General features: G+C 67.4%; 2 protein-coding genes across 2 annotated transcripts; both read left to right on the top strand.

The window, feature by feature from the left end:
• Window positions 1–233: 233 nt before the first annotated feature.
• Window positions 234–2,473, top strand: LOC137448410 (U1 small nuclear ribonucleoprotein 70 kDa-like). The gene is given in 6 exon segments (XM_068152950.1): window positions 234–446; window positions 857–921; window positions 923–949; window positions 1,664–1,822; window positions 1,824–1,874; window positions 1,876–2,473. Coding segments are annotated over 6 exon segments (729 nt in total). The 5' UTR covers window positions 234–319; the 3' UTR covers window positions 2,176–2,473.
• A 2,306-nt stretch (window positions 2,474–4,779) lies between these two features.
• Window positions 4,780–9,135, top strand: ZNF628 (zinc finger protein 628). Its single transcript, XM_068152949.1, is given in 6 exon segments — window positions 4,780–4,860; window positions 5,732–6,233; window positions 6,235–6,905; window positions 6,907–7,303; window positions 7,305–7,860; window positions 7,863–9,135. Coding segments are annotated over 5 exon segments (3,123 nt in total). The 5' UTR covers window positions 4,780–4,860; window positions 5,732–5,741; the 3' UTR covers window positions 8,870–9,135.
• The last annotated feature ends 1,528 nt before the right edge of the window (window positions 9,136–10,663 follow it).

Genomic DNA, 10,663 nt, shown 5'->3' with positions numbered 1-10,663 from the left:
TCAAAAATTATGGGGGGGGGTGGGGAGGGGGGAGTGCAGTGTTGCTTAACCTTTTCCTTTCCAGCTGTGGCTTGGGGGGGGGGGGGGGGGGGGGGAGGGGGGAATTATTTTTGTGGCCTCCCCCACCCATAAAATTCTGGGGGGGGGGGGGTTAGAAATTGGGGGGGGAGGGGGGAAGGCCTAAAGCCACCCAAGCTCTGCTTGTGGCCTGGGGGGTGGGGGTGGGAGGTGGATTTGGGGGGGGGGTGGGGGCGGGTTGGAAGGGTCCTGCTGAGACTAATGGCGCTCCCCCCCCCCCCCCCGACCCTTCCTCATCTCCATGCCCCCCCCCCGTGTCCCCCCAGCCGCCTACAAGCACGCGGACGGGAAGAAGATCGACGGCCGCAGGGTGCTGGTGGACGTGGAGCGGGGCCGGACGGTGAAGGGCTGGAGGCCTCGGCGCCTCGGTGAGTGCTGCGCCAGGGGAGCTCCGCGGCCGGGGGGCCAGGCAGTGCCTGAGGGCGAAGCCAGCTCGGGGGCTGGTGTCAGGCCAGTGCTTGGGCTCAGCTGGATGGGGGAGAGAGCTCAGAGTGAGGTCAACCCCTGTGACCTCCGTGGTCATCAAGCCTAAGCGCTGGCTTGGAGAAGACCTCCATGGTCGTCAACCATTGGCCGAGGGAAGACCTCCAAGGCCTTGGCCTTTGCCCTTGGTGGAACCCAAGAGCTAAGCTGCCCAGTGAGGTCCTGGAGCCTCCATCTCAGGAGGCTTCCAGAACCCCCTTGAGAGCTCCTGGGCCGCTCCAAGCGGTGACCCTGCTGAAGATGCTCTCCAGAGGGTCCCTCCCAGCCTGACTGATGTCCCTCTTGTCCCCTCCAGGTGGTGGCCTTGGGGGGTACCAGGCGAGGGCGGGCGCCGACGTCAACATCCGGCACTCGGGCAGGGGATGACACCTCCCGATACGATGAGAGGTCGGCCTGGGCAGTGCCTGGGGGGTCCTTGGTGGCCTTGGGGTGGGCCTTGGTGGGGCCTTGGTGGCTTTTGCAAGGGTCTTGGTTGCCTTAGGGAGGTCCTTGGTGGCGTTGGAGGGGCCCTTGGTGGCCTCAGCGTGAACCTGGGTGGCCTTAGGTTGGTTCTTGGTGGCCTTAGGTTAGTCCTTAGTGGCCTTGGAGAGGTCCTTGTGTCACCTTTGGGTCCTTCCTGCCCCCCTTGAGATGCCTCCAGCTCCTCCCGGTGCCACCCTTGGGTGCAGTGTGCCACCTCCATCTCCCCCCTGCCCCCCTCGGAGCCCCCAGAGCTGTCTCCAGCTCCTGCCGGTGCCACCCTTGGGTGCAGTGTGCCACCTCCATCTCCCCCCTGCCCCCCTTGGAGCCCCCAGAGCTGCCTCCAGCTCCTCCCGGTGCCACCCTTGGGTGTGGTGTGCCACCTCCATCTCCCCCCTGCCCCCCTTGGAGCCCCCAGAGCTGTCTCCAGCTCCTGCCGGTGCCACCCTTGGGTGCAGTGTGCCACCTCCATCTCCCCCCTGCCCCCTTTGGAGCCCCCAGAGCTGCCTCCAGCTCCTCCTGGTCCCATCCTGGTGCTGCCTTTGGGTCCCTCCTGCCCCGCTTAGGGACCCTACCCCCGGAAGCCTCCCTCCCCTCCCCCACTTCCCCTTCGCCTCCCTTTTAACCTACTCCACCTTTTCCCCCCTCCCCCTGCCCTCCCTGCAGGGACCGGGAGCGGGAGCGGGAACGGGAGCGCCGGGAACGCTCTCGGGATCGCGACCGGCGCCGGTCCCGCTCCCGGGAACGCCGCAGACGGACCCGCAGCCGGGAGAAAGAGGAAAGGGACCGGAAACGGGGGGGGGAGCCGAGACCGGAGCAAGGAACGGGACCGGAAACGCCGCAGCCGCTCGCGGTGAGCGCAGCAAGCGGGACCGGGAGCGGGACCGGGAGAAGAAGGAGGACGGTCCCGAATCCATGGATCCTAACGAGGAGCTGGGAAGCGGAGGGGGGATGGGGGGCGGGGGAAGCGACTCGGGGCCCTTGGAAAACTTCGGCTCGAAGGAAGGCGACGACAAAAACCGGGACCGGGATCGGGATCGGCGCCGCAGCCACCGCGACCGGGACCGGCGCCGGGAGAGGGACAGGGAGCGGGAGAGGAGCGAGAGGGATCACAAGCGGGAGAGGGAGAGGAGGGGAGGGGGGGGGAGGGGATGAGAGACCCCCCCCCCAATATTCCCGAAGGAGGAGGTGGGGGGGGGGGGAGGGGGAGGCGTGGGAGACTCCCTGGGAGCCGAATCCGGTTCCGAACTCTTCCTCCAACCGGATCCCCTCCAAGCCCCCCACGACGGCTACCTGGGGGGCTGAAAACGGCTACTTGATGGAGCCCCCACTCGAGTGAGGACCCCCCCCCCGAAACTTCCCAGCCCCCCCTCCCCCCAAAACGATCCCCTCCCCCCCCCCCCCGATTTGTTTTGTTTCATTTTGTTGGGTTTTGGGGTTGGGTTTTTTTGGGGTTGGTTTATTTTTTTTTTTTTGTGGCAATAAAAAGATTTTAATGGAAGAAAAACATCTGGGGGGGGGGGGGAGGTCGTGGAGGGGTGGTGGGGGCGATGGTTTGGGGGGGTTCTGGAGGGGTCCGGGGGGGGGACAGACACCAAAAGGATGTCGGGGGGGGGGCGGGGCTTAAGGGTTTGGGGGGTGGACCTTGTGGGGTCTGAGGGGGATCATAGAGGGGCAAAAAGGGCAGGAGGGAAAGTGGAGGTGGGATGGATTTGGGGGGGGGGTGTGAGTGGGGGGGGTCAAAAGGGTTTGAGGGTATCGGGGGGGGCTTAAGATTTCTGAGGGGTTCGTGGGGGGGGTCCCAAGGTTTTAGGGGAGGACCTGGGGGAGTCTGAAGGGGATTGTAGAGGGGCAAATAAGGACAGAATGGGAACTGAGGGGGATGAGAGAGTGGATTGGGGGGGTCCTGCTGGAATCCGGGGCGGGGGGGGGGTGGGGGGGGTGGGTGTCAAAAGGGTTGGAGGGTGTCTGGGGGGGTTAGGGTTTCGGAGGGGTTTGTGGGGGGGTCTCAAGGTCTTGGGGGGCGGTGCTGGGGGGGTCTTGAGGTGATCTTAGAGGTGCTAAAAGATGGGATGGGAATTGGGGGGGGGGGGGGAGGAGGGTTAGGGTTAGGGGTTAGGAGTAGAGTTAGGGGTTAGGGTTCCAGGGGTTAGGCTTAGCATTAGGGTTTGGGTTAGGGTTCTGGGGGTTAGGGTTAGCATTAGGGTTTGGGTTAGGGTTCCGGGGGTTAGGGTTAGCATTAGGGTTTGAGTTAGGGTTCTGGGGGTTAGGGTTCCAGGGGTTAGGCTTAGCATTAGGGTTAGGGTTCCAGGGGTTAGGTTTAGCATTAGGGTTTGGGTTAGGGTTCCAGGGGTTAGGTTTAACATTAGGATTTGAGTTAGGGTTCTGGGGGTTAGGGGTTCCAGGGGTTAGGCTTAGCATTAGGGTTAGGGTTCCAGGGGTTAGGTTTAGCATTAGGGTTTGGGTTAGGGTTCCAGGGGTTAGGTTTAACATTAGGATTTGAGTTAGGGTTCTGGGGGTTAGGGTTCCAGGGGTTAGGCTTAGCATTAGGGTTTGGGTTAGGGTTCTGGGGGTTAGGGTTCCAGGGGTTAGGCTTAGCATTAGGGTTTGGGTTAGGGTTCTGGGCGTTAGGGTGAGGCTGATTCCTTGCAGGCAGCTGCAGAGAGCAGTGAGGTCTCCCTTCAGCCTCCTGTTGTGCTGGTGTCCTGCGCTGTGCCTCAGCCCTGCTCTGCAGAGCTTTCCCCATCCTGACCCCAGGGTTTAGCAGCAGGGCCTGGAGTGCAGTCTGTTGGCTAAGGAGGTGGGCCTGGGGATCTGATCCTGTGCTCCCTGCTGCAATGTTTACATTGTCCTTTCATGGTAAGCACTTCTAACATAAAATGTAGGTAGCACACACCTGAGCTGCAGGAGAGCTTTGGGTTGAAGCAGATGGAGCTTGGGGAGTGAGAATGTTTTCCAGCTTTCAGGATCAAAGAAACCCTGCCCTTACCCCGGAGCTCTTCCCTGCAGCTGAGCTGTTTGCTGAGAGGATGTTGGCTTTGTGGGGCCTGGCAGCGACAGCTTTCCAAAGAGGAGCTCTAAGGGCAGCTGCGAGGTTAGGTTTGGCTTCTCCTGGGGTCTCACAGAATCAATAAGGCTGGAAAAGACCTCAAAGATCACCAAGTCCAACCTCTCACCCAACCTCCTGACCACTACACCGTGGCTCCAGGTTGTGTCCATGTCCCTCATCCTGCCACTCCCAAGTCCCTCCCCAGGTCTCCTGGAGCCCCTCCAGGCACTGCGAGGCTGCTCTGAGGTCTCCCTGGAGCCTTCTGCAGGCTGCACAGCCCCAGCTCTGCCAGCCTGGCCCCACAGGGGAGGTTCTGCAGCCCTCTGCTCATCTTGGTGGCCTCCCCTGAACCCTCTCCGGCAGTTCCAGGTCCTCCTGTGCTCTGATAATGACCCTCCGAGCCCCACCCCCAACCCTTTCGGTCCCCTTTGGGAGGGCAAAACGGGCGGCGCGCGGTGACCCCGGAACCATCTGCCCGTGCCCCGCGGCGCGCCCGGACCCGTTCCGCACCGGGACGCAGGGGGGTGCGCGGCCCTCCCGCCCCTCGCTGACCTCCCCAAGGTGGCGGCGCCGCCGGCGGACTCCGCTTCCCAGCAGCCCCCGCGCGGGCGTTCGGCCACAGGGGGGTGCGCGCGGGCGCGGCGGGCGTGGCTCCGTGCGGCCCAGTTCCTTGCGCGGCGGCGGCGGGGGCGGGCGTGAGGCTGCGGCGCCGAACGCAGGCCCTGCCCCCGGCCCTGCCCTTGCCCTGACCCCCGCGGCGGGCAGGCTGCTCTGCCCCCCGCTCCCGGCAGGTGAGCAGGGCGGAGGCGGCGGGGGGGCCGGGGAACGGCGGCCAGCGCAGGCGCGGGGCGGGCGGGGCCTGCGGGGGGGCAGGGGAGAGGGGAGGAGGGGGCGGGGCCGGAGCCGGGAAACGTCACAGAGGGAGGCGTGGTCTGTCACGGGGGCAGAGCCTGAAGGTGGCACTTGCTGGGGGGCGTGGTCTGTAGGGGGCGTTGCCTGTGGGGGGACGGGTGCTTGGAATGGGCGTGGTCTGTACCCCCCCCTCTGATTGGTTGGGGTTGGAGCCCGCGTCGTTTGGCGCCGGCCACGGAGGCCAGGCCACGCCCTCTCACCCCTGTCCACGTGGCCGGGTGGCAGCCCCCGCCCGGTGTCCTCAGCCCCTCCCAGGGCTGGCACCACGTTGGTACCGCCCCAGAGGCACCTGGCTCCCCCTTCCCAGATTGCCCCTGAGCCACCCAAGCCCCTAACGCCCCTGAGGCTCCCCTAAGGCTCCCCTGAGGCTCCCCTGAGGCTCCCCACCCCAAGCCTTCTGCCCCCTCAGCTTCCTCAACCCCCCCCAACCTCCCCAACCACACGGGGAGGTCCTAGCCCCCCCCCATCTGTCCTCAGTCCCTCCCAGGGCTGGCACCAGAGTGGCACAGCCCCCGGGGGTACCTGGCCCCCTCCCCACCCAAACTACCCTCAGCCCCCTCCACAACCTCCTATCCCCTCCCTTCCCCCACCTCCTCTGAGCCTCCCAACACCCCCAGCCCCACAATCACTGCCCCCCAGCCCCCTAAGCCTCCCCAGCCCCCATCACACCCCCTCAAGCTCCCTGCGGGGAGGGGGGCAGGTGACCTTCCCTCCTCTCTTCACCCCCACCCTGCCTGCCTCATCCCCTAGGGCCATCGTCATGGCAGGAGCCACACCGCCCCCAGCGCCAGCCGGGCCCCGAGCCGCAGCGCCCCCCGGCGGCCCCGAGCAGCCCTACGCCTGCCGGGAGTGCGGAAAGGCCTTCCGGTGGTCATCCCGCCTGGCTCACCACCAGCGCAGCCACACCGGGGAGCGCCCCTACAAGTGCCCCGAATGCCCCAAGGCCTTCAAGGGCTCCTCCGCCCTCCTCTACCACCAGCGAGGCCACACCGGGGAGCGGCCCTACGCCTGCCCGCAGTGCCCCAAGGCCTTCAAGCGCTCCTCGCTGCTGCAGACACACCAGCGCGTGCACACCGGGCTGCGCGCCTTCCAGTGCGCCCACTGCGGCCTCACCTTCAAGTGGGCCTCCCACTACCAGTACCACCTGCGGCAGCACACGGGGGAGCGGCCCTACCGCTGCCCCAGCTGCCCCAAGGCCTTCAAGAACTCCTCCAGTCTGCGGCGCCACCGCCACACCCACACCGGGGAGCGGCCCCCACGCCTGCCCGGTCTGCGGCAAGGCCTTCGCCCAGGCCACCAACCTGCGGCAGCACCAGCGGGTGCACACCGGGGAGCGGCCCTACGCCTGCTCCCTCTGCCCCAAGACCTTCACTCACTCCTCCAACCTCCTCCTGCACCGCCGCACCCACACTGCCGCCGCTGCCGCCCGGCCCCACCAGTGCCCGACCTGCGCCAAGTCCTTTGTGTCGGACTCCTGCCTGCAGAAGCACCTCCAGAGCCACTCCGCCGCCGCCACTGCTGTGCCACCGCTGCTGCCCCCGCCGCCGCCCCTTGATGCGGCGCCTCCCGAAGTGCTCTGGCGGTGCTCCGGCTGCCCGCTGAGCTTCGCCAGCCAGGAGGAGCTGCTGGGCCACCAGAGCAGCCACTCGGCGCCGGCGGCCGCCCCCCTGACCTCCCCTCACCGCTGCGCCACCTGCGGCAAGACCTTCAAGAACAGCTCAGGGCTGGCACGGCACCGGCACGGCCACAGCGCCGAGCGGCCCTTTAAGTGCTCCCTGTGCCCCAAGGCCTTCGTGCAGCTGGCAGGGCTGCTGGGCCACCAACGCAGCCACCCTGCAGGTGCCGCTGCCCCCACCCCCGCGCCACCACTGCCTCCCTGCGCCGCCGCCCCCGAGGCTCCGGAACCGGTGGCCACGCCCCCAGCCGGAGCGACCCTACCGGTGCGGGGAGTGCGGGAAGGCTTTCAAGGGCTCCTCAGGGCTGCGCTACCACATGCGGGACCACACCGGGGAGCGGCCCTACGCCTGCCCGCAGTGCCCCAAGGCCTTCAAGCGCTCCTCGCTGCTGCAGACACACCAGCGCGTGCACACCGGGCTGCGCGCCTTCCAGTGCGCCCACTGCGGCCTCACCTTCAAGTGGGCCTCCCACTACCAGTACCACCTGCGGCAGCACACCGGGGAGCGGCCCTACCGCTGCCCCGACTGCCCCAAGGCCTTCAAGAACACCTCCTGCCTGCGGCGCCACCGCCAGCTGCACACCGGGGAGCGGCCCCACGCCTGCCCGGTCTGCGGCAAGGCCTTCGCCCAGACCTCCAACCTGCGGGCAGCACCAGCGGGTGCACACCGGGGAGCGGCCCTACGCCTGCCCCCAGTGCGGCAAGGCCTTCACTCACTCCTCCAACCTGCAGCTGCACCGCCGCACCCACTCTGCCGCACGCCCTTTCCGCTGCTCCCTCTGCCCCAAGGCCTTCGTCATGGCCTCCTACCTCCAGCGCCACCTCCGCACCCACGCCCCGGCCGCCCCCCGTGGGACCCCTGCCCGCCCTGCTCTGCCGCCGCCGCCGCCTCCTCCTCTTCCCCCTCCCGCTGCCGAAGGCCAAACCTTCCTGCTGGTGCAGACCCTCCAGGGCCTGCAGCTCATCCCCAGCCCCCCGGCCCCACCACGGAAGCTGCTGCTGTTGCCCACCCCCGCGGCAGAGCCCTCGGCCTTCACCCTGCTGCCTGCCGAGGGGCCTCAGCCCTGCCTGGGGAAGGGTCCCCAGGTGCCCCCCGCCGGCGGGCAGAGCATCCTGGTGGTGCCGGGCATGGGGCAGGCGCTCCCCGGGGTGCAGCTGCAGGCGCTGGCGGGGGGCCCCAGCGGGGACCAGCCTCATTGTCCTGAGGGGTGGCATCGGGGGGTGGCGTTGTCGCCCCGCGGGGACCCCAGCCCCCCGAGGTCACCAGTGTTCAGCTGCAGGAGGCAGAGGTGACCAATGTCCAGCTCCAGGCCCTGCCACAGCCCTTGGAGGTGACCAATTTCCAGCTGCAGGCTGCGGAGGTGACCAATGTCCAGCTTCAGGCCCTTCCCCAGCCCATGGAGGTCGCCAACATCCAGCTGCAGGCCACCGAGGTGACCAACATCCAGCTATCAGCCCTGCCCCAGCCCACAGAGGTGCCCAGTGTCCATCTCCAGGCCACAGAGGTGGCAGATGTCCACCTGGAGGCCACAGAGGTGCCCAGCATCCACCTTGAGGCCACAGAGGTGGCAGATGTCCACCTGGAGGCCACTGAGGTTCCCGATGTCCACCTTGAAGCTACAGAGGTGCCCAGCATCCATCTTCGGGCCACAGAGGTGGCAGATGTCCAGCTTGAGGCCACAGAGGTGGCAGATGTCCTTCTCCAGGCCACGGAGGTGACAGATGTCCACCTTCAGGGCACAGAGTTGCCCAGCGTCCATCTCCAGACCACTGAGGTAACCAATGTCCAGCTGCAGACCTCAGAGGTGGAAGATGTCCACCTCCAAACCACCACCAAGGTCCCTGACATCCATCTCCAGGCCACAGAGGTGTCCAACATCCACCTCCAAGCTGTGGAGGTCCCCAGTGTCCCTCTCCAAACCACAGAGGCTCCCAATGTCCACCTCCAGTGTCCACCTCCAGCTGTGCTGCTGCTGCGGGGGGCTGAGGGGACCCCTGCGCACCTCTGCCTGCAGGCTCTGGCTCAGCTGCCCCCTGCCGGTGCCCCTCAGATCCTCCTGGTCCAGGGGGAGCCGGTCCCGGGGGGCAGCAATGGGGGACAGCCTCCCACCCCTGCCCGGGGGGTGCCTGGGGGTAGCAGCAGCAGTGGGGGCACGGGGACGGGACCCCCTGCCCCGGAGCTGCCCACGGTGCCGCTGGTTCACACCTTCTGAGACTGGGCAGGGCTGGGGGTGGACACTTTGGGATCCCCCGAGGACTGCTTCTGTGGATCCAGAAGTGAAGATGGGGGAGGGGGGGAAGGGGCTGGAACCCCAGCGAGCACCAGAGCCTCCCAGGGGCCCCCGGGACACCTCCCCAGGGCTCCCCAAGTGTCATCTCCCCGCCCTCATTCACAACGCTGGCGGTCGTGCCCACGGGGTGCCGCTAGGGGGCGCGGTGTGGGTCTGGTCAATAAACAGTGCCCGCCCCCCGCAACCAATGAGCGCGCCGCGCGGCTCTGCCTTCCCGCGGGGATTTCCCGGGGGCTGCTGGGGCGTGGCTATTGGTGGGGGCGTTGCTAGGGGCGGGGCGGTTGCGACGGGGAGACCTATTCCTATTGGAGGAGGCCTTGTCAGGAGCTACCTCGCTATTGGAGGGGCTTTTTCCGGGGGTGGGGGTGGGTGCCGGCGGAGGCCTCTCCCTACTGGATGAGCCACTGCTGGGGGCGGGACGGTTGCCCTGGGGAGGCCTCTTGCTATTGGCGCGGCCGTTGTTAGGGGCGGGGCAGGGCTGCTGCAGGGGAGAAGGGTTCGGGAGGGGCTGCTGGGAGCCCCCGGGGCTGGGGGAAGCTGCTGGGAGGATGAAGAGCACTGGGGAGAGGGGAGGGGGAAAGGGAGAGGGTACCCCCAGCCCTGCACCCTGCGGAGGCCACCCCGGCAGCCTCTGACAGCCCCAACCGCAGTACAGCCTCACTGCCCCCAGTACGGCTCCAGTCTGCCCAGTGCCCCCCAGTGCAGCCTCACTGCCCCCACCCTGGCTCCAGGCTGCCCAGTGCCCCCCAGTGCAGCCTCACTGCCCCCAGTACGGCTCCAGTCTGCCCAGTGCCCCCCAGTACAGCCTCACTGCCCCCAGTATGGCTCCAGTCTGCCCAGTGCCCCCCAGTGCAGCCTCACTGCCCCCACCCTGGCTCCAGGCTGCCCAGTGCCCCCCAGTGCAGCCTCACTGCCCCCAGTACGGCTCCAGTCTGCCCAGTGCCCCCCAGTACAGCCTCACTGCCCCCAGTATGGCTCCAGTCTGCCCAGTGCCCCCCAGTACAGCCTCACTGCCCCCAGTACAGCCTCACTGCCCCCAGTACGGCTCCAGTCTGCCCAGTGCCCCCCAGTGCAGCCTCACTGCCCCCAGTACGGCTCCAGTCTGCCCAGTGCCCCCCAGTACAGCCTCACTGCCCCCAGTATGGCTCCAGTCTGCCCAGTGCCCCCCAGTGCAGCCTCACTGCCCCCACCCTGGCTCCAGTCTGCCCAGTGCCCCCCAGTACAGCCTCACTGCCCCCAGTATGGCTCCAGTCTGCCCAGTGCCCCCCAGTACAGCCTCACTGCCCCCAGTATGGCTCCAGTCTGCCCAGTGCCCCCCAGTGCAGCCTCACTGCCCCCACCCTGGCTCCAGGCTGCCCAGTGCCCCCCAGTACAGCCTCACTGCCCCCAGTACAGCCTCACTGTCCCCAGTATGGCTCCAGTCTGCCCAGTGCCCCCCAGTACAGCCTCACTGCCCCCACCCTGGCTGCAGTCTGCCCAGTGCCCCCCAGTACAGCCTCACTGCCCCCACCCTGGCTGCAGTCTGCCCAGTGCCCCCCAGTACAGCCTCACTGCCCCCAGTATGGCTCCAGTCTGCCCAGTGCCCCCCAGTGCAGCCTCACTGCCCCCACCATGGCTCCAGTCTGCCCAGTGCCCCCCAGTACAGCCTCACTGCCCCCAGTATGGCTCCAGTCTGCCCAGTGCCCCCCAGTGCAGCCTCACTGCCCCCACCCTGGC

The sequence above is a fragment of the Melanerpes formicivorus genome, unplaced genomic scaffold (assembly GCF_026170545.1).
Source record: "Melanerpes formicivorus ecotype bairdi unplaced genomic scaffold, bMelFor1.0.p_v2 SCAF_24, whole genome shotgun sequence".
NCBI lineage: Eukaryota > Metazoa > Chordata > Aves > Piciformes > Picidae > Melanerpes > Melanerpes formicivorus.
The sequence above is the reverse complement of the archived record's forward strand: the minus strand, read 5'-3'. Positions and strand labels throughout refer to the sequence as shown.